Source organism: Bos mutus, chromosome 2 (assembly GCF_027580195.1).
Source record: "Bos mutus isolate GX-2022 chromosome 2, NWIPB_WYAK_1.1, whole genome shotgun sequence".
Taxonomy (NCBI): domain Eukaryota; kingdom Metazoa; phylum Chordata; class Mammalia; order Artiodactyla; family Bovidae; genus Bos; species Bos mutus.
In genome coordinates, this window is record NC_091618.1 from 29,451,008 (window position 1) to 29,476,110 (window position 25,103).

Consider the following 25,103-nt stretch of genomic DNA (forward strand, 5'->3'; position numbering starts at 1 on the left):
ATCATATTCTGTTGGTCTTCTGACTTGGACTTTGAAGCAACACTGTTGTACCTTAAAGGGAGTGGGGCCGCACACCTAGTATGGCTGAGTCAGCACCAGCCTTCTCTGAGGAGCCTGTGAAGCTCTGCAGAGGTTCTGCACAACAGTTTGTAAATCCAACATTGGCCTAAACTGTGTTCTTCCTTTGCCTTACTATTAAGAGTATCAGGGAGAAGGTGAAATAGTGTTGGCATTTCATACTTGCTGTTAGGCCCCTAGCCCAGGCCCAGTGGGTATGTGTTTCTCACTGGGTACTGGTTAGTGAGTGTTGTGGAACCTCCTAAATAGGGCCATCACCTGGATCATTCAGCTCTTCCAAAGAACAAGTCCCTTTAACTTATCACCTGAGGAAGGCAGTAACTTCCTTCTATGTTAAATACATGTAAATTTATTTACGTAAATACATGTGAAAAAGAAAAGCCATTACTCTGGGAAAGATGTAAAACTGAAAAATGCTTCGGCCCACCTGCCGTAATTAAAGATGAGCCATAATAAAGCCCTAGGGGAGGCTCTCCATAACTGAGGTTCCATGGAGTGCTGGGTTGCTCGTCTCAGAAGGGAAAGCACTAGAGCAGAAGGCGTTGAACGTGATGCAACACCCCTGGATAAAAAACAATGCAGCCAGCTTCCTGAGAGCTGAAATTGGGACCACAGTCTCCTTATAGAGGAATCATCTTTCTGGAAGAACAGGTAGATTACTAAACAAGCGGCATCACCAGACTGGGTTTTCACTTCAGTTGATTCACTTCAATTTACTGATACCATTAATAATGAAGCTCTGCAAGCAGGGTAGGCTACTACTTTAAACTACAAGCTACTTTTGCTTCTCAAAACAGTCCTTTTTCTTTCTTGAGGTTTTGTTGCTTCCATCGAGGCAGAGCCCAGAAGGCAGAAGGAGTCATCCCCAAGGCCCGGGTGAAATCCTCAATGGACAGGTGCTCCTGGAAGAGGAGAGGGACCAGAGGGTCAGCTCCTTGCTTAGAGTTAGCTCTGATGAGTCACAGAGGTGTAGCATAGAAATCAGATGACGAGCAAAAAGAGGCAATGTGGTGAGGGTCAGGAAAGGGACAGGGAGGGGGGAGGTGGCATTTCTTTTCAATCTGGGGCTGTTCTGCTCTGTAGGATTGCCCTGGAGAAAGTTTCTTTGACTCCTGCAGAGAGCCCTGAATTGAACAGCTGCTTTACGGTTAACACCTGTAGGTGGAGTTCAAGCCCAGGTTGCACGGAACAGCTTCTTAGTAAACACCTTTAGATGAAGTTCAAACTCAGGTGGATCTGAAGCTCCAGTTTTCTAACCTGTTATCCTTTGCCTCCCACCTCGGCATTTTCTGCTCAAGGCTCCTGGAGCCTTGAGCTCCCCAATCCCCCAGGCAGGGTGGTGGAGCACTTTGTTTTGGAAGAAGGTCCCTGACAGCTATGGTTGTGTCCATGGTCTGCAAATGCTTTAGGTGCCCTCTGTCCCACCCAAGCTGGCTTTGCAGCTTGGTTGAGACTTCTGGACTCTGACCCCCCAGGCAAGATAGCAGGGACTGCCCATCCCAGTGGACTTGTATCTTTCCACTGGTCCTGTTGTTGAACCCTGCGGTCCTGCCAGCTGATTACTAGCCTCACCCATGCCCACATCCGCCTCTCTGTGGTTTACTCATGGGTACTCGGATTGCCCTTCTTGCTACTGCCTGCAGCGAGACCCACCAGCCCACTGTTCACTGTAACTGGCCCTCCCTTCTGAGTTTGGAGCAGCCAGAGAGTGTGTGCACTCTCCCAACTTAGCCTGGAACCCTCAATTTTTCTATAAGAATGCACACTACTCCCACAATTTAATCATCGGTGACAACAAAATTTTTAAAAGAATTTAAGCCTTTCAGTCCATCCTAAAGGAGATCAGTCCTGGATGTTCATTGGAAGGACTGATGCTGAAGCTGAAACTCCAATACTTTGGCCACCTCATGCAAAGAGTTGACTCATTGGAAAAGACCCTGATGCTGGGAGGGATTGGGGGCAAAAGGAGAAGGGGACCACAGAGGATGAGATGGTTGCATGGCATCATTGACTCGATGGACATGAGTTTGGGTAAACTCCGGGAGTTGGTGATGGACAGGGAGGCCTGGCGTGCTGCCGTGCTGTGATCCATGGGGTTACAAAGAGTTGGACAAGACTGAGCAACTGAACTGAAGCCTTTCAGACCTCTTCTACCATGGTGGAGTTGTCTTGACTCTGTTTCTTATATTCAAAATTAGTGATCTATTTACCTTTTTTTAAAAAGGCTAATGTATATTTTATTAGATATTGCAAAATTCCCCTCTACAGGGGTAGTAACATTCTGCCCTCACAGCAAAATAATATATGTTGTTCCACAGCCTTACCAACAAAGTACATGGTCATTATTTAGCCTCCTTTAAATCACCTGGCCCAATAATACTGGCTACCCTTCCCTTTAGAAATACTTTCTGTGTGTTACGTGGTATGACAGGAAGAGTGGGACTCAGAAGACCTGATTCTTGCTCTGACTCGGCTACTAACTGGGAAAGTCACTTCCCTGCTCTGGATCTGAGTTTTCTGAGGTGTAAAACAAGCAATGACAATAACAGCTTACACATACAGAACACTTCCTGTGGACCAAGGCTGGGGAAATAGTATTTGTAATATTTTTAAGAATAATATATGCTATTAGGATCATCCCAATATTACAGTGAAGACACAGGTAATGCATAAAGGGGTCTAAAGGTGACAAGGAGGATGCACATGTTCTAGAAACAATACACTTATGTGTATATTGGGCCCAAACCCATAACAGACTCAGATGTTCCTGGAGGAAATAGCCAACTCCCATCTATAGGTTCCTTAATTCATTTCTGAGGCTTCTTTATGGTTTATTGTAACACTGGGGAAATTTTCTCTCAATACCCTCTCAAGCTAGATTTGCAGTCTATTTTGGATCTTCATGAACAGAGAATGAATATTAGAAATGTGTTTTTTAAAACATGCCCTTCTTGCCAAACTCTCTCCCCCAAAACCACACAGACAGCAGCTGCTCTCCCTGAGGGACCCTGTGCTGACTCGTCTCCTCCCCGGCACGCCTCTGAATTGCCAGCCTACCATACACATAGTGATATTCCAACCTGGATGTCTCCCCGGTGCCACTAAACTCATGATTGGCCCTGTCTTAAGCTGGGTCTGACCCAGGGTTTTTTTCAATCTCAGAAAATGACACAATTACCCCCCCTCTCATGACATTTATCCAGTCATTACCAAGTGTTGCTGATTTAACCTAAATACTTCTCGAAACCATCTCCACCCATCCCCACCCATTCTTGGGCTTCCCAGATGGGGCTAGTGGAAAAGAACCTGCCTGCCAGTGCAGGAGGTATAAGAGACATAGGTTCAATCCCTGGGTCGGGAAGATCCCCTGGAGGAGGGCATGGCAACCCACTCCAGTATTCTTGCCTGGAAAATCCCATGAACAGAGGAGCCTGGCGGGCTACAGTCCATAGGGTCACAAAGAGTCGGACACGACTAAAGGAGACTTAGCAAGTCCATTCTTCACTGAGCAACTAGAGTGGGCTTTGAAAAATGTAAACCTGACGGCCATTCCCTTGCTTCACCCATAATAGCTCCCCTTGACTTTTAGGGTGGACACCACCCTCCCCAGCCTGACAAAAAAGGTGCTGCCCAGTGCCCCCCTCCACCCAGCAGCTGCCCCTTCCCAGCTCCACCCACCCCTTGCTCTGGCCATCTTGCCCTTTCACCCAAGCTGTGTTTACATCCTACTTCTGGGCTTCCATGTATACTGTTCCCTTCTCCAAGAATATCCCACTCTGCCTGAATAATTCCCATTCATCTTTCAAGAAAAAATCTCTGGCTAAATCAGGCCCTGACCCACCTCCCTTCGGCTGGGATCCACGCCCTCAGGAAGCTCCTCTGTGGGCTTGTTCACCAGCTGCTCCAGGGGAAAGATGGGTAGAGGTCCAGAACTGAGGTTGCTGTTAGCATTGAACGCCTCCGGTTTAGAGCTTGTGAGCTCCTGGGGAAGAAACAGAAAACGTTACTTCAGCCGGTTTGTGGCTGCCTCCCAGGCTGCATTTTTCTCTGAAGTCATCAATGACCCTAGGGAACCTTCAAGAAGCCCTCCGTGGAGTTCCTTGGCAGTCAAGGGATGAGGACCCAGCACGTTCGCTGCTGAGGGCCCACATTCAATCCTGGTCAGGGAACTATGATCCCTCAAGCTGTGCAGTGTGACCAAAAAAATATAAGCCTTCCATGACCCCTGCCTCCCACTGTCCACATACGTATACACACACTCTTCATAAGAATATGGCATACTGGACAGGATCCACAAGCTAAAGCTTGGAGGTCTATATTCAACCAAAGCTGGTTGGCTCTATGACCAGCTTTGAAAAACACGTAAACAAAACTGTTTTGTTCTATGACATAAACTTCTCTATGGCTAGCGCGAATGTTCGAGGTCTACCTTGGACATTTATGACCTTTCTCTTATCTGATATGAAACTGTCAACCATAAATTCTCTTAGCCTTGACCTAACTACCTACGCTTTCCTGCCTGCACCATCAGTCAACCAAGAAGGGTTAATAGTGCCATGGGGTTCCCAGGCTGTGGGTGGGTCCGAGGAATTCACATGTTATCTGCTGATAACCCCGGTGTGCTTGGGAAATTGTTCTCATGTACTGGCCACAATTCTGCAGAGTCTACTTGGTCTTATCCCGCCTGCAAGCCTGTGAACATCTTTGACTTCATATTTCCACATTCTAAGCCTGCAGGCTGAACATATCTCTATGAACTAACTGAAAGATCGAAGGAGAAGGTTTTTCTACCTGGAGAAGGGTGATGATAGTAGAGAAATCATTACTTCTCCAAGTATGGTCTGAGGACTAACTGGATCAAATTACCTGGGCCCTTTGTGAAAAACACATATTAACAGGTCTCAACCCAATTCTACAAACCAGAATTTCAGGAAATGGGACTTTGGGATTTCCTTCTTTGTGGATGGGGGGGCACGGCTTGTGGGATCTTAGTTCCCTGACCAGGGATGGAACCTGTGCCTCCTGCAGTGGAAGCACGGAGTCCTAACCACTGTACCACCAGGGAAGTCCCAGAATCTTCATTTCAATAAGCTTCCCCCACCCCCAAATTCCCCATCACCCAGACTCTTACACATGATAAAATTTGGGGACCATTTCACTAGGGAATGGAGGAGACAAACCCACGCAAGACACTGAAGTTAAATAACAAGAAGAACTTCCAGGAGAAGAAGGAGAAAATGGTGGAAAGAAAGCAGAAGACCCTGGCACCTTCTCTGGAGCTTTCTCAGCTTTCATGGGTCTAACCACTGTCAGTGGACACTGTGGGGGCCCCTGCCACCTGCCCCGTACTCACAGCAGTGATCTGGCTCCAGTCCCCAGAGTTTCCGAGCTCCGCCTTCAGGTCCTCATAGGATTTGGAGTTCTGCATATAAAGTAAGTGACAAATTAGACCTGGGTTTCAGCAGAGGAGACAGGACCATTTTCCTTCAGGCGTTGAAAGAAGGCTGCTCTAGGGCCGAGGGGCGATGAGAAGGGGAAGGGGGAATCAGGGGGAGGCTGGAGGCTGTCCCTGAAAAATCAGGTTGGATGGTAAGGATGAGCATGAAGGGCTGACAGGTAACTGGCTGGGGCAAGGGACTATTTGCCTCGCTCAGCCCACCACGGAGATGGAGAGTATGATCTTTCCCCACCCTCTGAGTTTAAGAAGCTGCATGCAGCCTTGGAAACCCTACCCACACTGTGCGGGACTCAGGGGTCCTGAAGAACTGGGGAGCTCCCCTCAGAGCCTGGAGGGGACACTGTCACAGAGGAGTGAAAGGAATAGAGAGGACCTTGGCTCCATGGGGAGCCCCATCTCCACATCCCAGGACTTGGCAGCAAGCATGGCACATTATGAGTTCCAGCTATGCTGACAGCATGAACTAGTGAGTACATGAATGAGTCTGAGAAAGAAGCCGGCACAGATCTGGGTGGGGGAAGACCTGCCAGAGTTGTTGATGTGGGACACTGACCTGGGTTTGAGAAGTTCTGGACACATCTAGGTGTGCAGACTTGAGATTTGTTGGGCTCCCTCATCAAACACTTAGCTCATCAAACACTGATTTTTTTTAAGGCATTTGAGGAAATTAAGCTCTCAGTTTCCCTAATCTCATCTGTTGTGCCAATTTTGTGTACCCAAAGCCACCAGGGCAACACTCATTCTACCTTAGCTTTCCTTCCTCCTGCAGAAAACCTTCACTGTGATTTGTGGTTTAGTCACTAAGTCGTATCCTACTCTTTGCGACCCTATGGACTGTAGCCTGCCAGGCTCCTCTGTCCATGGGATTTTCCAGGTAATAATACTGGAATGGGTTGCCATTTCCTTTTCCATTTTGAGGACTTGCCCTCTGCTTCTCTCTGGGGCCTGTTTAGGAAAATTCTGTGGAAGTCTATTTCATTGTTCCTCAGGTCAGGACCACGTAGGACCCATTTTGCTTAGAATTTAGTGCTGGAAGACACATATTTAGACATGTAGAACTGATGTGTTTGGAGGACCCATCAATGCCATCTCATAGAAGTTTCCACAATGATGATGGACGTTCTTTTTCTGTGCTGTCCAGTATGGCAACCACCAGCCAGCCACACATGACTAGTGAGAAATGTGAGAAATCAATTCTTTGATTTTGCTTAATTTCAATTCATTTGCATTTAAATAATCAGTACAGCTCTTCCCAATAATGTCCCAGGAGCTTTGAGCTAAATCTAGTGTACAAGCAAGACACTGTCATTAGCCTAAATTTTTGATGGACTTCCTTCCCTCTCCCTTACCAGGGGGCCTCATAGTCTTCCTTCAGCCTTACTGTCCACTCTCAGTCTCTTGAAGCCCCTTTACAAATACATCACAGGTCATCTATCCCAGTGAACAGAAAAACCCAGGAGTCTACCCTGGCCTCCTCGCATGTGCTATGAAGCATGTGCTGGGGTGGGAGGACCAGGTGGGCTGGGGCCACTCACATTCCACTTGAAGGGATCCCAAGCCAGGAACCAGCCTGTGAAGGTAGGGGGCTCGTGCCCTTGCTTCACCACAATTATGGGGGTCTCAAGGTCCCGGCCGCCGGGGTGGGTCTTGAGATATTCCTGCACTGTGGTGGCTGCGGCTTTCTTCTCGTCCTCATTGGCATTCTTCCCAATCCAGAAAAAGACCTATGGAGCATCCCAGAGTCAGCCTCCCCTGCCCACCCTCGGCCCACCCAGGCTCAGACATCCTGCTGTGGACCCTGACCTTAGGCAGGCCCCATCCGGCCTTAACTTTGCCTCTGGAAATTGGGGTTGGACAGATGCCCTCTACTTCGATATTCTGTAGATGTGTGACTCCCAGCCTCTTCAGAGCCAAAGACCCTCAGAAACACTCCTCTGCCTCATAAAATCAACTGGACTTTGGGAGTACACGTCGTGCCCTGCAGCCCCACTGGGCATCCTCCTCTCTGACCTGCCTTCTTCTTTCTTATGCTCCTGCTGTTCGTAACACCAATCTCAGAGAAAATGTATATGGAAGCCAAGAAAACATCAAACCTTACCTATCCTTAAAGCCACTATTTATTGGCCCTGGGATTAGGGTGGTCGGAAGGGCGGTTCCCAGGCCTCAAAACTACCTGGTCCCAGACATCTAGCAGGAAAACATCTTCCTCTTCCAAGTCATCCTGATTGAAGTCAGGGATCTCTGTGGCCAGGAAGCGCCCAGTCTGGTTGGAACATTCAAAGAGCCGGGGAGTGATGACCAAGTTTTCCTCCTGCAGCCTGCAAGGCGGAAAGGAAATTGTGTTGGAAAGCTCATCTCCTAGAAAAATGTTCTTTCTTCTGATCACACCAAAAGTCCCCCATCCTACCAAGAGTCCAGGAGCCCTCCAAAGGAGAAATTCCCACTACTCTCCCAGGACAAGCATTTCAGTGGGCTCTTCTATAGTCCTGTTAGGAAGTTCTTCCTAATATCTTTCCTCTATCGCTCCTGCTGCTAATATAGTACATGTCTTTTTGCTTTTGAGGAAATGGTGGCTCATGGACCTTCTTCAGAAAACTAGGCTTACAACTTGTGTTCCTCAGCATCTGGTCCTGTGGCAGCATGGAAAGTCAGTGGCTGATGGGGCCCTGGCATCTTCCTCCCAAAGGGCACACCTAGAGTCCTACCCCTCTCTTTGAGCTGCCTCCTCTGGGTGTGCACTCCCTTTGCAGGAAATATCCACCCCAGGCCCTGGGAATCCCACAATAAGTAGCACAGACACAGCCCCTGTGCCAAGAGGCTCCCAGAGCCTCGGCTGCCCCTTCCTCATCTGGTAGCCCTGTGAGCCCGACACACAGAGTCCTCAATCCACACCTGCTGCAGGGTCTAGGTGATGTGGGTAGAGGTGCTGGGAGGCTCTCCAGCCTCAGAAGGTAAGCTGGAGGTCGAGGGACCTGGGAGTTACCTCTTGGTGCTGGCATAGGGGGCCTTCCCGCCCAGGGCCAGCCAGAAGTTGGCCGGCTCCTGCCCCTCCACCACCACTTGCTTCTCAGTCCGGGAGACAGTGTCAGCAACCATCTTGGCCATCTCCCGCTCATCTCCACTGCAACCCTGGAAAAAGGGGGGGTGGCTGTACTGGGGGAGTCCACCTCCAGTGCCCCGCCTCCCCCTCCTTCCACCACATTCACTGGCCTAGAGCTCCTGGGCCTGAGAGACTCCTGGATCAAGGCCCTGTGCACACAGCCCAGCGTCCTTGATGCTCCAAAGGATGGCAGAGGAGACAAGTGGATAGACCCTCCCAGTGGATAGGCGGAGGCCTCCAAGAGACTGAGTCCTCATGATAGAGATAAAGGGGGAGGCAGCAACAGGCACACACAGGGAGAGTCAGAGAGCCCAAGACATAGAGACAGGGGACTTCCCTGGTGGTCCAGTGGCTAAGACTCTGTGCTCAAAATGCAGGGGGCCTGGATTTGATCCCTGATCAGGGACCTAGAGCCCACCTGTTGCAACTAAGATCCAGCATAGTCAAATAAGTAAATAAATATTTTTTTTAAGGGACTTCCTTGGTGGCATCGTGGATAAGAATCTGCCTGTCAATGCAGGGACCGTGGATTCGAATCCTGGTCCAGGAAGATCCCACACGCCACAAAGCAAATTGACTCGTGCACCACAACTACTGAGCTTGAGCTCTAGAGCCCAAGAGCCACAACTAATGATCCTCTGTGCCACAGCTACTGAAGCCCTCAAGCCCTAGAGCCAGCAGATCACAACTGCTGAGCCCCAGTGTTGCAACTGCTGAAGCCCGTGCGCCTAGAGCCTGTGCAAGAGAAGCCACTGCAATGGGAACCCTGCGCACCACAACCAGACAGCAGCCCGCATGCAGCAATGAAGATCCAGCGCAGCCATAAATAAATACAGCATTGTGCACGTGTTGATCTCAGGCAAGGGTTAAAAAAAAAAACATGAAGACGGACCAACACAGGGACAGACAGGAGTCACCAGAGACAAACAGAATGAGAAAGACCTACTCAGACACAGAGGCAGAGAGGAGGGATCCAGATCCAGTGTTGAGGAGGTGGGAGGCGGGGCCAGAGGCAGCTGGGAAACCAGGAGGCGGGGCCTATGGGGGGGCGGGGGGAGTTGGAGGGGGAGGCCACTCAACTCTGCACACACCTTCCCACACCACAAGTAGCAGCAGGACTGAGTCTTGAGGATGAAGACGTCGTTGGAGTTGAGGGAGGCGGCCCGGGGTGAGACCTCAAAGGCCTTGGTGTTGTTGGCGCTGGTTCCTCGGACCTGGAATAGCCGGGTGGAGGGCACAGGCTCCACGCTGTTGGCCCGGGATGTGCCTCCCTGCAGGGAGAGATGGGCAGGAGTAACTTACCAAAGGTGGTCCTCTGATACACCATCACCTAACTAGTCTTCCCAAAACATTGCTTTGGTCACGGGCACTCCCCTGCCTGACAGCTTGGTTCAGACTAGAACCATTCTAGGTCTACAGACCAGAACCCAGCTTTCAGGGGGTCATTTGAGGCCTCACATGAGGAGGCAACCTGCCTTTCCAGGGTCACTCTCAGCTCTCCAAACCCTCCATTTAGCTCAGCCAAGCTTCTCATGATTCCCCACAGGGCCTTTCCCCGGGGCCTTCGTGCTGGCTATGCCTCTGCATCGCCTTCATTTGACCCCTGCGGAGCTGTGACCCGCCCCCACCCCCCCACCCCCAGTCAAAATCTCCTCCCAACCCTCTTTCCACCATGGACTCGGCCTGTTCACTGATCACTGTATTCACGAGTCCCTTTGAATGAAACGTATTTCTGGCATTTAAGCACACGTGGAACAACAGACTGGTTTCAAATCGGGAAAGGAGTACGTCAAGTCTGTATATTGTCACCCTGCTTATTTAACTTATATGCAGAGTACATCATGAGAAATTCTGGACTAGATGAAGCACAAGCTGGAATGAAAATTACCAGGAGAAATATCAATAACCTCAGATATGCAGATGACACCACCCTTATGGCAGAAAGCGAAGAAGAATTAAAGAGCCTCTTAATGAATTGAAAGAGGAGAGTGAAAAAGTTGGCTTAAAACTCAACATTCAGAAAACTAAGATCATGGCATCCAGTTCCATCACTTCATGGCAAATAGATGGGGAAACAGTGGAAAAAATGACAGACTTTATTTCTGGGGGGGCTCCAAAATCACTGCAGATGGTGACTGCAGCCATTAAATTAAAAGATGCTTGCTCCTTGGAAGAAAAGCTATGACCAACCTAGACAGCATATTATAAAGCAGAGACATTACTTTGCCAACAAAGGTCCGTCTAGTCAAAGCTATGGTTTTTCCAGTGGTCATGTATAGATGTGAGAGTTGGACTATAAAGAAATCTGTGCACTGAAGAATTGATGCTTTTGAACTGGGGTGTTGGAGAAGACTCTTGAGAGTCCCTTGGACAGCACGGAGATCAAACCAATCAATCCTAACGGAAATCAGTCCTGAATCTTCATTGGAAGGACTGATGCTGAAGTTGAAGCTCCAATATTTCGGCTACTTGATACAAAGAACTGACTCATTTGAGAAGACCCTGATGCTGGGAAAGATTGAAGGAAGGAGGAGAAGGGGACGACAGAGGATGAGATGGTTGTATGGCATCACCCACTCAATGGACATGAGTTTGAGTAAACGCCAGGATCTGGTGATGGACAGGGAGGCCTGGCATGCTGCAGTCCATGGGGTGGCAAAGAGTCAGACATGACTGAGCAACTGAACTGAACTGAGGCACACCCTGCCTTGGACTGTTGATTCACTGCTCGTTCAGCAAGATGGTAAGCAGCATTAGCATGGCATTCTTCTCCCCCTCGGTCTTTGCAGAGGGCTGTGTACTTAGTAAGTGTTCAATAAATAGGTTATTGCTAAAGGAACGCAAGAGATGGCTATTTCAACAGGGAAGTCTGCTCCAGGTTATTTGACAGCCTGGATGGGAGGGGAGTTTGGGGAAGAATGGATACATGTATATGTATGGCTGAGTCCCTTTGCTGTTCACCTGAAACTATCACAACATTGTTAATTGGCTACACACCGATACAAAATAAAAAGTTAAAAAAAAAAGGTGCCAGTGCACCTTAGGTTCATCATTCCGCACATCTATCCAAAATAACTTCTTTTTTCATCTAAAGAGGAGTTGGGGTGTAGAGAGTAGTAGTCTTATACATGCTAAGTGTTTATTAAATGGATTTTTAAAAATATTGAGTAGTTGTTTCTATTTCCATTGCACATAAGTGATGGAGCCTCAAACAGTCCCCTCCCAGGGGAGAGGACTTCCCTCTCCCCTGTTTCCTGGAGCCCACCCCACCTCACTGCCGCACCTGGTAGACCACCATGCATCCCTTGAAGATGGACATGAGGTGAGGTGGCTCCTTGCCCATCGGGACCCGGATCTGGACCGGTTCATTGTTGTACTCCTGGTCCAAGATGACGGCTTGATAGGCGGAGGCTGTGATTTCATCCTGACTGGCCTGGCTGCCCTGGGGATGTGCAGGGTGGGAGGGGTGAGGTGAGGCCAGCTGCCAGTTCTAACTTCATATCCAATTCTGACTGGCCCTAAACCCAACTGTCTTCCCCACCAATCCCCACCCTGAACAAAACCAAAATCCACCCTCCCAACCCAGACCTCATCTGTGATCCCAGCCCCACACCTAATCTTTCTCCAGCCTCAGTCCACCCCAACCCACCTTGACCCCCAACCTCCTCTCCCGCTTACTGCACCTTTCTTGAGGAAACACCACGACTACCCTCCACTCACCCCCCAGCACCCCCAGACATCTCCCGCTCCCTCGCATCTGGACATAGAAACCCAGTCACAGCGGGTGAAGAGAAGGCACAGGAAGCCATGGAAGTTGGAAAGGAGACTCAGAGAGCCAAAGGGGAAGGGTTGTGAGTGGGGCTACCCAGCGTCAGGGGGATCTCCCAGCCAGAGCAGTTCCAAAATGGAAAGCGGGTAAGATATCCACACCAGAGGTATTCAACTCAAGGGCGATGGCCGCTTGGCAGGGGTATAGTGAAGTGGGGTTGAGCAGCTGCACTCTAAACAGGGTGGAGTGGGGCCTGACCTGCCAGATGTAGAGCAAGTAGTGCGGCTTCTCGTTGATGAAGTAGGTGTAGAGCAGCAGGTAGCAGTCGCCCCCAAAGAAGTGGCCAAGCCACTTGGTATTCACAGGCACCAGCTCTAGGTTCTCGATGCGCCACATCTGGGGCCGGTACCAGGCTAGTGTGAGGTCCAGGACAGACTCCACCAACCCCGCCCCCTGGCCCGGGCCTCTCTCCCCCTGTCATACCTGCACCTCCCCACTCCCATCGTCCACCATCTTCTGCTGGGCAGCCACCTGAGGCTGGACATGCATGGACATGGCATCAAACTTCACCTGTTCCACCTTGGCTGGAGTGAGGGGGGAAATCATGACACCCAATGTCACCAGCTGAGTTCCCCCAGGTTCTCACAACAGCCCTGAATGGGAGCTGCAATTCTTAGACCCATTTTACAGATGACGAAACTGAGGCTAGAGAGATTCGGTAGCTTATCCCAGGTCACACAGCTAGCCAGTGGCAGAGCTATAACACAGAACCCTATCTCCTTCCTGTAAGACTCATGTTTTGTCCGGGCCTCCCAGAGCAGCCACGGGAGGGACATTTTCTCCTCCCCCGGGTGCGTGGCATGGAGCTTGTCCTTAGCAAATATTGTCTGGAAGACTGGAGATGTTTGGGTTTGGGTTCTGAGGAGACCTAACACTACTCCAAATGAAAGGTGAGTTGTTCTCAGCTCCCTTTTTGTGACAACTCTTAAGTTTATCCAAGTCCCTTTGTGTCCACGCCCCTCCACCTGGGGAGCCCAGAGTCAGGGTGCAGTGTTCACGAGAGGAGTGCTCAAGGAGGGCAGGAGGCAGGTCCAGCGCTCTCCTGGCCCCACTGCCCGCTTCTGGCCCCACCCCACCTCAGGCCAGCCCTCACCCACGGAGCCCACGGTGTGGGTTTTGCCTAGGCCGGTGGTCCGGTTGGGTACTGTCCACTTCTGGAAGAGCTGCTGAAAGACAGCTGACTCGGCCCCGTCGTTCTGCAACTCCACCTGTGTGCTCGGTGGGTACTGCTTCGCTTTGATAAAGTTCTGGGACAAGAAGGAGGAGTCTGGGGTGTGTCCCTCCCCCAGCCTCCACCCCCAACAGGAGCCAAAGCCTGGCTGTAACCCTAATCAGACCCACCACTAACCTGCCCTGGCCCCAAGCCCAAGCCAGACTCTATTCACTGGTCCCAGTGCTGACCTCAAACCTAACCCAGCTGACTCCCACCCCAGGTCACACCAGACTCCACCTCAAACCTAACTCTGACCTCAACCCTGAATCTAACTCTAACCCCCAAACCCACTTCAGACCCCTCACTCCAAGGCCAAATCTGACCCAAACCTGACCCCAGTCTCCATCTCCAAACTTGAGCCCAACCCCCAATCCAACGTTGACCCCCAGCCAGTTCAGGATTACTGACTCCAGCTCCTACAATGACCCCAAACTCTGACTTGGCCTCAGCCCCATGCTGACCCACCCTGCTTCTTGTAAGGAGGCTGGCCTCCGTTTCTTTCTCCCTTTTCAGAGCCAAACTCAAGGTGCAAGCCCTGAGGAGGCTCCCTTTTTGTGACGATTCTTGAGGTCGCTGGGTGGTTGGCTTCCTGGGGTGCAGAGAACCCTCAAGATGACACCCCAGAGCTAAGTCAGCCCCAGAACCATCCCTGGCCTTTGGCCCCCACTGCCCTCTCCCTGCTGGGCGGCCTTCTCTGCCCCTCCTCCAAGTTCTCCTCCTCGACGCCCAGACCCACCAGTGCCTGGTTCATGGCTTCCTTCTTCTCCTGGGCGTTGGCATTCTTCCCCTTCCACACATAGATCTTTAGGCCTCCCTGGTCCAGGATGTAACAGTCCTGGAGGCGGGAGAGAAAGCACAGGGCAAGAGCCTGAGGGCGCAGGCTGGGGGAGCTGCAGACACAGAAGTTTGCCTCTTGCGACCCCACCCCAACCACCCCAGGCCCCTGGTGGAGAGTGGACAGGGGGCGGGTGGGTGATGGGGAGCTGGGGCTGGGGGCACCCCGGACCTTCTCACCTCGTGACTGAGCAGGTCTTGTGTGAGTGGCCGCGTGGCGATTTCTCTGACCACCACCTTTCCCTCTGAGTCAGACACACTGCAGGACAAAGATGCGGCATAGACAAGGAGGATGCTGGACACTCGCCCCGGGGTCTCCTCCCCCAGGAGGTACCCCCTGTGCCAGGAGGAGCCCCATGCAGCCGGGCACTCACTGGTACAACTTGAGGGCAGCCTTGAGGGCCGGCTCCACCACCGTGTCGGCCACGGCGGCCTTCAGCTCCTTCCGTTGGCCCAGCACGTGGTTCATGATCTCCATCAGCTGTGGTGAGGCCTTCTCGTCCTCCCCGTCCACCACACCCACGTAGGTGCGCCCACCCCGCTCCTGGTCGCGGATCTCCTTAGCCAGGTTCATGCCCTGCAGGGAGGCCCCGGGACGCATGAAGGCTGGCGGGGGCGGTGGGGGCGGTGGACAGGGCAGCATCCGCCACCCCAGACCACACCTGGAGAGCCCAGCAGCCCCAAAAGGGGAGGCACCTGCCCAGCGCTTCCCTTTCAAGGAGGGGACCAGGCTTTGAAGATGTGTGTCAGGAAGCCAAACTAAAACCTCAGGAAGAGCAGTCTTCTTCATGAGCAAGAGGGGGTCTGGTGAGGGGGCGGGACTTGCCAGGCCTTTGGTTTTGACATTGTTTGAAATGTGTGATTTTGCTTCAAAGTTTTGCATGAGAGGTGAGCCCTGAAGATCACAGTCCTGTCTCTTTGTCCCAAAGCCATGTACACACACCCTCACACACTCACACACACACAAAGCCTCACATGGGCTCACACACATGTGCACACACACACACACACACACACACACACACAGCCTGGCTCACTCTTTCAGCCTAGCGTCTCCTACCCAGTTCCCGGCCGTTCCACTCCGGCCCCCTCCCCTCTCCACGGCTCCCTTCACCCCACTGCCCCCCTCGCCAGGCCCACATTTCTGTTTCCAGCCTAGCCCTATTTATCCAGCTCCCAAGACAGCCCCATTTTAAGATGCCCCAAACCCAACCTTGATTTTCTCCCCAACTCTGTTGCTCCCTGATCTTTCCATTTGAGAAAATGGGACCCTACCCATCCCCACAAAAAGCACAACCTTTGACTTCTGTCTCTCTCCTCTCTTGTCACCCCCAACCTGACATACGTCCTGTGATTCCACCTTCCCAGCCCCCTCCTCACCTAGGCATGTGCCCTCAGCTCCTCCTCTCCCCTCGCCCCTCAGAAGTCAGGGTGCCCTTCAACGGCATCCCAGGCACTGAGAACAATCCTCAACCCTGTCACATGGCTTCCTGACCACAGAGCACATCCTTTGAGACACCCCCACCCTCCTTTCCAAACTCCCCAAAGTCCCCGTCTCGGGCTTCGTCTGAGCTGGAAGGTTGTCTGCCATACACCTCTCTCCTGCCTTAGGGCCCGCTCCTCCCCACCCGCCCTCCTCCCAGAAGCCTTCTTAGACCCCTCCGAACCCTGAGAGCCACACTCCCCACCCCTCACTTCTCCAATATTCCCTTCACATCTGTCTCCCCTCCTGGATGGCCCACTGGACGCCAGAGCTAGGGCAGGGCTCTGCCCATTTCATTGACCACCGGCTCCCAGTGCTGGGCACAGCATCTGCCACAAGCAGGGACTCATCAGACGTTAGTGGATCCACCACAGTGCATGCATGCGGACTCCTACACGCATACCTCACTGCATACACATGGAGACTCAGATTCACCTTCAAACATAGCACCCCGGACAGTCAGGGAAGAGAGCGCTGAGGAAATGGGGGCTGGTGGAGGCGTGGCAGCAGTCTGGCAAGTTTGGGAGGGAGGCCAGGTGCTGGAGGCAGGAGCAGGGAGGAGCAGCGTGCGATCTGGGGGCTGGGCACAGGGCAGGGTTACCCTGAGTCTCTCCATGTGGTTACTCTCCGGCCCATTCCACTGTATGATGAGCTTCCCAAGGTCCAGGAGGAAAACATCCCCACGGTTGAAACTCTTCCAGGACATCTCCACCTGGGGAGCCATGGGGCAGGCACAGACCCCACTCAGATCCTGTCCATCATCCATCAATCTCTCCCCCACCCCTTCCCTGCCCCTCACCCCTCCTCAGCCTCTGCCCTCCGCCCAGACAGGGCAGTGGATAGGAGGAGAGGAGGCTGTGCTCCCTGAGCCCTGGTTGATGCCCACCTCTCCGGCCACCACATTCCTCTTGCCCTTTACGTGGAGCAGCCGCTGGATGTCATAGGAGTTTGTCTCGACTTGCTTCATGCCAGAAGCCACGCCCCCTTTCCGGATCCTGTGAAGAGATGTGAACTGACCCAAGGCAGTGGGCTGGGAGGTGTGACAGACCCCCCGTCCTCCCAGATCCTGGGGATGTGGTTGCCACGGGGCCCATTTGAGGGCTGGGGCTGGGAGTAAAGGGGTGCCTGAGGCCTTGGGGTCACAAACCCCAAAAAGGCACTCACTCTCAGGGCCATGCAAGTGCAAGGTCACTCTATCGCCTCCGTTTGCATGACCCTGGCCGTGAGTGCCTCCTTGGACTTTGTACCCTAGGTGCCTCGCTTGCCTCACCCTAGTTCTAGCCCTGCTGAGAGGCCTGCAAAAGGTGGGTGCATGGTAATGAGGCCATGTGGAAGGACAGGACAGGGGGACTGAAGCGAAGGGAAGAGGGAAAATGCTGAAGACAGAATTGTGTCTCCTCCCAAACTCAAGGCTGAAGACCAAGGACAGGGCAGCAGGAGAGATGGGGGTGGGGAATGGAAAGGTGAACAAAAATTACCTTCATGGGCTCCCTGCAGAGCCTCAGGCTCCCTTTCCAGCCCCAGGTCTGCCCCCCAGCCTCAGGTATCCCTCCCAGCCCTGGCTCCATTCCCGAGCCTGTAGCGTGCACCTCCGTACACAATGCCCTTCTTGAAGTAGCCTCGGAAGGTGTCACTCTCGTTGCCCTGGACCTCACGGTGCTGGACGGCCCGGCCCTTCAGAAAGTCATCCATCTGCGTGGTGTAGATGGCAGCCGCCCCTTGCTCGTCCTGGGACGAGGCCTGGCCGATCCAGTAATGAATGTCATAGGACAGGTTGCTGCCTGTCTTGTGGATCTAGGGAGAGAACACGTCCAGTGGGCCCAAGGCCCTGGGCTCCCACAGTCCTCTCCCTGCCTCCCTGCTTTACATGGTCTCCTGAACGTGTGGGGCCAGCACCACAGGGGAGCTTGGCATGGAGAAGTTCATGGGACGAGTGGTCAGGAGCCCTGTGTTGTTGTAGTTCCTCAGACCCTCTGAGACATGGGGCAGGTGTCTTCCCCTGGGCCTTGGAAATAACTTGGTTGGACTACGGCAGCATTTTCCAAAATTATGTGCACAGACCATCAGAGGTCTAGGAGGTGACTTGGTAGTATACAGTGAGATGACTTTGAAAATTTTTTTTTGTCCACCCCTCTCAGCATAGGGGATCTTAGTTCCCTAACCAGGGTAGAACCCACGTCCGCTGCAGTGGAAGTGTGGAGTCTTAACCAGCGGTCCTCCAGCAAATCCCTGATTATGGAAATATTTTATAGCTACTTTCTGTTTGTGAAACGGGATACTGCTTTCCATTTGTGATAATGACACTGAGTTAAGTTTTTTTTATATGAAACTTTTAGTATTTTATTCATTTTCATAGTTTTACGGTATTAGTAAAAATAATGGCCATTATAAATAAGTATAAAATGGAAGTTGATGAAAAAATAATCCCAAGTCTTCCTTGACTCCCACCCTCCCACCAAAAAACTAGATAGTATATGGCAAATATCCTTTTCACATATTATCTTTAGGCATATATTCACTTTGTAGTGGTGGATGGTTTAGTCGCTAAGTCGTGTCTGACTCTTGTGATCCCACAGACTGTAGCCTGCCAGGCTCCTCTGTCCATGGTGTTTTCCGGGCAAGATTACTAGAGTGGGTTGCCATTTCCTTCTCCATGAGTTAAGTTTTTAAATAAATAGATTTAAATTTTAAAAGTGAATCAGTAAAAGTACAAATGCATTAATGATACAGGATGCAGAAGAAACCAAGACAGTCAAATGAAGTTGACTGTGGATTTTGGGAACATGGACTCAAAGTAGGGTGACATCCCACCAGTTCAGAAGCTCGTCCAAGACTATAAATCCACAGAGGGTCACCCCAGCTGGGAGCTCAGTGGTTCAAGGGCAGCAACTGGCTCTTAGATCTCTGACCCTCTGGTGCTATGGCTAGGCTGGGAACGCCCACTGAACACTATCTTGGGATGAAGCTGGGCAGCAGTGCCCATTGCCCCCAGCTTCCCGGTTCCTCCTGCTGCTGCCCTAAGCTTTGCTCTCTGCTGCGCCGCCTCCCCTGCCCATTCCCCACTCACAGCCAGGATTACATAGCAGTCACCATCGAAGAAGCTGCCAAAGGAGTTGGAAGGAACAGGCACCATCTGCATGGCCTAAGGAGAGAAGGGAAGTCAGAGGGTTTGACCACCCAGGACCCCCAGCTTCCCTGCCTCCCTTTAACAGAACGGAGAGTTGGGAAAGGAAGAGCCAGGAAGAGAGCACGAGAAAACCGACCAGGAGGGTGGATGTGAGGAGGGCGGGCCGGGAAAGGAAGGAGCAGGAGGAGGGGTCGATGCCTGAGGACAGGGCGGGGATGGCACCAGGGGCTCGCAGGCCAGCAGGGCAGGGTGGAGGACAGTCAAGCCTTCCTCGCCTCAGTCCATCCCCGGCCTGCAGAGCCTGCCCTGTGACCAGGCAGTATCCTCACCTCGATCCTCCATATCTGCACCCCAGGCGTGGTGATGTTGAGGGAGCCTTTGACTTGGGCGCTCAGTTTGGTCATGGCGGATGAGCCTAGGGGAGAAGTGGTGTGGGAGCAAGAAGAAGACCTGGGAACCCTGGCTTTCAGGGGCCACTCTTCCAGCCCAGCCCTGGAGAGCTCCTCTCTCTCCAGGGCTCAGGGCTCTGAGAGAAGGTCCCCACCCTGGGCCCTGACTGGCCAGGGGGGTCCCACCTGGCTCTGATCTTGTCACTCTTGTTCAAACACCTTTCCTGACTCCCTATCACCCACTGAAAAAAGGTCCCACTCCTAAGCCTGGCACACAAGGTCCTTCTTGATGCAGACCCAAACGATTTTTCTGCCTGAAAATTTTTGATCAAAGTCATGCCTGGCTAAAAAATACATATCATACTGAGTTGTTTTTTTTTTTTTTAAGCAAAGAATAAACAAGGGTTGAAAAGTATACATGCTCAAAAGAATTGAAGAAAAACAGGTGTTCAAACAAAACTTGTACATAAAGTTTCATAGCAGCTCTATTCACAAGAGCCAAAAGGTGGAAAGAACCCAAATGTTCATCAACAGATGACTAAATCAACAAACGGTGGTCTGTCCACACAATGGAATAGTACTCAGCCATCAGAAGAAATTAAGCACCATACGCCCTGCATCGTGGGTGAACCTTGACCAAGATGCCAAGTGAAAGAAGCCAGACACAATGGCCCCATTTTGTGTGACTGCATTTACATGAAGTGTCCAGAACAGGCAAATCAATAGAGACAGCATGTGGTTGTCAGGGGCTGCGGGGAAGGGAGGAATGAGAAGTAACCCCTTGTGGGTGTGGCGTTTCCATTTGGGATGATGAAAATATTCTCAAACTAGACAGCGGTGATGGCTGCACAGAATTTTGAATGTCTTGAATGCCCCCTAATTGTATGCTTTAAAGTGGTTAAAATGGTAAGTCTTATGTTCTGTGTATTTTATCACAATAGAAAAGTGTGTGCAGCAGTTTCCTATTTCTTGCTACCCCCAACTCTCAACTGAAAGTGAAAGTCGCTCAGTCATGTCCGACTCTTTGCAACCCCATGGACATTAAATTCCATGGAATTCTCTAGGCCAGAATACTGGAATGGGCAGCCTTTTCCTTCTCCAGGGGATCTTCCCAACCCAGGTCTCTTGCATTGCAGGTGGATTCTTTACCAGCTGAGCCACAAGGGAAGTCCCAAACCCTCAAACACCCCTCAATTACTGTTCTGGTGGCCCACAAGATGTGGACCCCACCGGGGTAGGGCCCTGTTTGTTCAGTGCTGAATCCCCAGCTTCCAGCTCTGCTGGAACTTTGTTGAGTGGGTGTGTGGGTAGATGGTCAGGTGGTTGGGTGGTTGGCTGAGTTTGTGGGTAAAAGTAATTAAGTGGATGGATGAGGGAATAAATGAGTGAATGAATGAATGAATGAACCTTTCCCACTGGGAACCGCCCTCCACCCACTGAGCTTGAAGAAATCTCTCCCCTATCTTCTTTCATGCTCTATTTTATGGCTCTTTTCCTTTGACCTCTAGCTATATTCTCTACTCCAAGTGCTCATCAGAATTGCCTAGGGAGCTTTAAACAACACTGGTGCATTGATGCTCAAGCTATCTCAAACCCCCAAGGATTCTGATTTAATTAGGCCAGGGTGGGGCCCAGGCTTGGGCACTTTATTTTCTGCCTTTGGGGAGGCAAGCCAGAGGTGCTTTCAAAACTCCCCAGTGATTCCGATGAGCTAGGGAGGAGAGTCACTTGTCCCCAGTAATTTTTGTCCCAGGTTTCCTGCCCCTCCCTCCCAGTCTGGAGGCCATCGCATTCCCCACGGAGTCTACCACCCAGCCTGGCTTGGAGTTGCCCTCCATGAATGCTCCTTGAACCGATGAATAATGAATGAAAGATTATGTGGCCCCCACCACCGTGCTCTGACAGCTGGAACCTACCTAATCTCTCCTTTCACCTGGACTCTGAGTCACCCCTTGGAACAATGACCTGGTCTTTACTGCTGATAAACTCCCTCTTCCGACTCTGAAGGGTGACCATCCTCTCCCTGGCATTGTGGAATCTGGGGACAACGTCTTCCTGCCCAGTCTCTGATTAGCGCCCCCTCCAGCAAATTAGGGCCACCTGCTGATGGCCAGCACTGCACCTGTAGGAGCCCCTAATGCCTGGGTCCTGTCTGATATCCCTGTGGGTCAGGGCCTCCTCCATGAGATATTTCTCAATCCATGGAGACCTCAGGGTTCCCAGGACTCCTTGTTCAGTTGAACCAATTTGGGTACAAATGAAGAAAACGTTTCCTCTTATTTCAATCACCACTTTTGCCCATATCCCTCTTTTTGCCAAAACAGACCGACCCTCACTAGCTGTGTGAACATGGTGTGTATCTTCACCCATGAGGTTGGCAGTCGACGACCAGGTGATCCCTAAAGTCCCACTGGGGGAACTCCCTGGTGGTCCAGGGGTTGAGAATGAACTTCCACTGCAGGGGGCACAGGTTCAATCCTTGGTTGGGGAACTAAGATCCCACGTGCCATGCAGTGTGGCACAAAATAAATTAATGAAAAATTACAAAAAAAAAAGTCCCATCAGGAATGTGTTCTGAATCTAGGAGGGACCAGCAAAAGCAAAAGAGGACAGACAAGATGAGGCCCTTCTTATCCATCAAAACAGTGGAGACTCAGGGGAGCAGGGGTTTGAAAAAGTTGGCGCTCTGCCTCCCTAGAGAGAAATCAGGACTGGGGACCTCCAGCAGCCTGAAGAGGGAAGAGGTGGGCAAGGGGATTCTGGGAGAGCCACCCCAAGAGGTGGACTCACACTGCAAGAGTACCCCATGGATACTCGCCAGCTGCTCCTGCCTCGTAGATGCTGGTTAGAGCAGATGTAGATGCTGGTTAGAGCAGATGCCTCTGTCCCACAGTGCCCCCACTCCAATGGACCCTCTCCAGCCTTGCATCTCCTGAACTGCTGGGAGGAGTAGGGGGCCCATGCTGACTCCCCGTTGCCCATAGCACAGCCCTGCCCTGGGTTTGAATATGTGATGTCTTCTCCCTCAACTTGAATTCACTGGCTCCCCCCTCACTCCTGGTCCCCGCGCTCCTCTGTCCCCACCTCACCAAAGGGCACAATCACTCCCGGACCCCGAAGTCAGCCATTGGTGCACACCCCGAAACCTTCCTTCTCCTGCCCTCCAACACACCCCCATCCCTCTCTGCTTCTGGTAACAGCACACCATTCACTGGCCCTGGCCACACCCACCCGCCCCATGCTGCTTCTCAGTCTCCCCTCATGTCCCTTCTTTTTCCTTTCATTTTCCTTTCCAATGCACTCCCCACCATTCTTCACTTGGCCAACACTCCCAAGCTCTTCTGGTCTCAACTTAGGTCTCATTTATTCCAAGATGCCTTCCTAGAATCCTCAAGTTAGACGAGAGACCCCTCCTCAGGGACCCCAAGCCATCCTGGCCAAAAAATGCCTCTCTTGGTCCTCTCACCACAGGATGGTGCTAGGCTCTGTTTGTAAGTATGAGGTTCTCAAGGTCAAGGACCCAGACGCGTTTGTCTATGTAACCCCCAGCTCTTAGTACACATGCATGCTAAGTCATTTCAGTCATGTTCAGGTTGTGGCAGACCGTATGGACTGTAGCCCACCAGGCTTCTCTGTCCATGGAATTTTCCAGGCAAGAATACTGGAGTGGGTTGCCATGCCCTCCTCCAGGGGATCTTCTCAACCCAGGGATCAAACCCGTGTCTCTTAAGTCTCCTGCATTGCCTGGCAGGTTCTTTACCCTAGCACCACTTGGGAAGCCCCCCAGCACATACTAGGTGCTCAATAAATATTCTTGAAGCAGAAATACTGAACTGTAGAATGAAAGGAGTGGCCCTTCTTAGGGCCATGGAAGAATTAGGGTTCCTGCTGTCCCCTGGGTCCCATCTTCCCTTTATAAGTGCTGCCCCATGGTCCTGGGAGTTCGGGCTCCAAAGAGCTCCACAGTGCTCCCACTGCTCTCTGTCCCTAGTTACGCAGTTCTGAGCAGGACAGGGATGTGGCAGTATTCGAAACGAAGGACAAACTGTTGCTTTGTTAGGCCAGTGAGAGCAGAGCGAGTGACATATGCCAGCCCTCCAGCCTGCAGACTCAGCCTCACCCCCACCCAAGAGCACCTGAACAGGCTTCCTGGGAAGCGGGTGGTCAGTATGTCCCAAGATCCCCACTCCCCTGCCCCACCTCCTTTCAGCTGAATGGGGCTACAGGGTCTGGTGAGGCTGAGGGGATGGGTCCAGGGGAGGAGAGATGGGATAGCATGCCTGCAAGGGCGGCCGAGGGTAGACGGGGCCCGGCCCTGCCACCACCAGCCCCCTGCCCCTGCTTCTGTCTTTGCCCATTCCATCCCTGATGCCTGTTGCTCACACTTTGGTATCCAGGAGACAAGAGTGCTGAGGTCCCAGGAGTGACAAGGAAATGGAGATGCAGAGAAAAAAACCATCTCAGATGAGGAAGAAATGAGCAAAAAGATGGTGGGAGCCAGGGGAGGGGGAGAGGGAGGTCAGGGTGACAAGCTGCTCCCCGATGGCCCAGGACTGGCGGGTTTTACATCTACAAGTCCTCAGATTCTTCTCTGTCCAGGGCGATCCGGGCCAGGTGGCACCCAACACAGGGTGGGGACCGATGGCAGGCAGTGGGGTAGGAAAGGGCCGTTGTCTGGGGTGGAAGCTCCACTGTCCTTCTTTTGGAGGCCTGGGAGGCCACCCTGTGCTCCCTGCCCTTTCCAGACTCTCCAGAGATCCAAGCCTCTCCCTCACCCCCACCCCAAGAAGCTGCAGGAGGCCCCAGGCTGCCCGCGGCCGGAAGCAGCCGACCCGGTCCTGCCCTCTCCCACCACCTACAGTGCTGGGTCCCCGCAGGGTGGCCTTACCTGTCTGGGGGAGGCAGCTGCCACCTGGGAGATCTCAGGGAGTTGTGGCAAGCTGGCTGGAGAAGAGCGACCTTTGTCCCCACCGCCCCCCCCCTTCTAGGAACTGCCTTCACCATATAAGGGAAGATAGGGCCCCAGGGAGAGAGGGAATGGGCGAGGGGGTGGGGAGGCAGGTGGCCGCCGTGTCCCTGGGAGCCAGGAGCCCAGTGACTGCCAGACACCCACAGCCGAGGGGCCCCACCCCTGGGTCCCCAGCGAGCACCCAGGGATGGGATACGTTTCTGCCTGGGGCCCAGATGCTCGCTGCAGGTGGACAGCACCTGCCAGGAAAGGTAGGGGCACCTGGACCCTTCATCCTACCAAACCAGAGGAGCAGTCTCCTCCGTCCTCCTTTCTCCTTTGGGGGAGTGACCCAGGGGTGAGGGAACAAGGATTTAGGGCCCTTCAGGACTGACGGGACCCTAGCACCCCTAGAGGTCGCTCGCTCGCTCCAAGGGGCACAGAGCTTTTCTTGTCTGCCCCTTCAGAGGCGCTGGCTCCTCCTCCAGCTTTTATGAGCTGCAATAAACCGGTTCCTTTGGACTCTGCTCTGCCGTTCTCCCCTGAAGCCACGTCTTGCATTTCTGAACCCTGATCCTAGGGGGCTTCTCGCTCAAGATGGGAAAGGAACCAGTCTCACTCAGAAGTTAGCATCACCCCCAAAC

At 52.3% G+C, this 25,103-nt stretch overlaps 1 protein-coding gene across 1 annotated transcript; it reads right to left on the reverse strand.

The window, feature by feature from the left end:
• VIL1 (villin 1) lies at positions 1-24,430 on the reverse strand. The gene is made up of 20 exons (XM_005889652.3): positions 24,400-24,430; positions 19,452-19,537; positions 19,063-19,137; positions 17,593-17,789; positions 16,882-16,990; positions 16,597-16,707; positions 14,887-15,089; positions 14,693-14,771; positions 14,415-14,513; positions 13,559-13,712; positions 12,889-12,989; positions 12,664-12,801; positions 11,920-12,078; positions 9,728-9,907; positions 8,520-8,665; positions 7,710-7,854; positions 7,072-7,260; positions 5,432-5,500; positions 3,920-4,060; positions 1-980 (listed from the first exon to the last, which is right to left on the reverse strand). Exons 2-20 carry the CDS (start codon positions 19,524-19,526, stop codon positions 867-869), a joined length of 2,484 nt encoding a protein of 827 aa, XP_005889714.1. The 5' UTR covers positions 19,527-19,537; positions 24,400-24,430; the 3' UTR covers positions 1-866.
• Between the last annotated feature and the right edge of the window lie 673 nt (positions 24,431-25,103).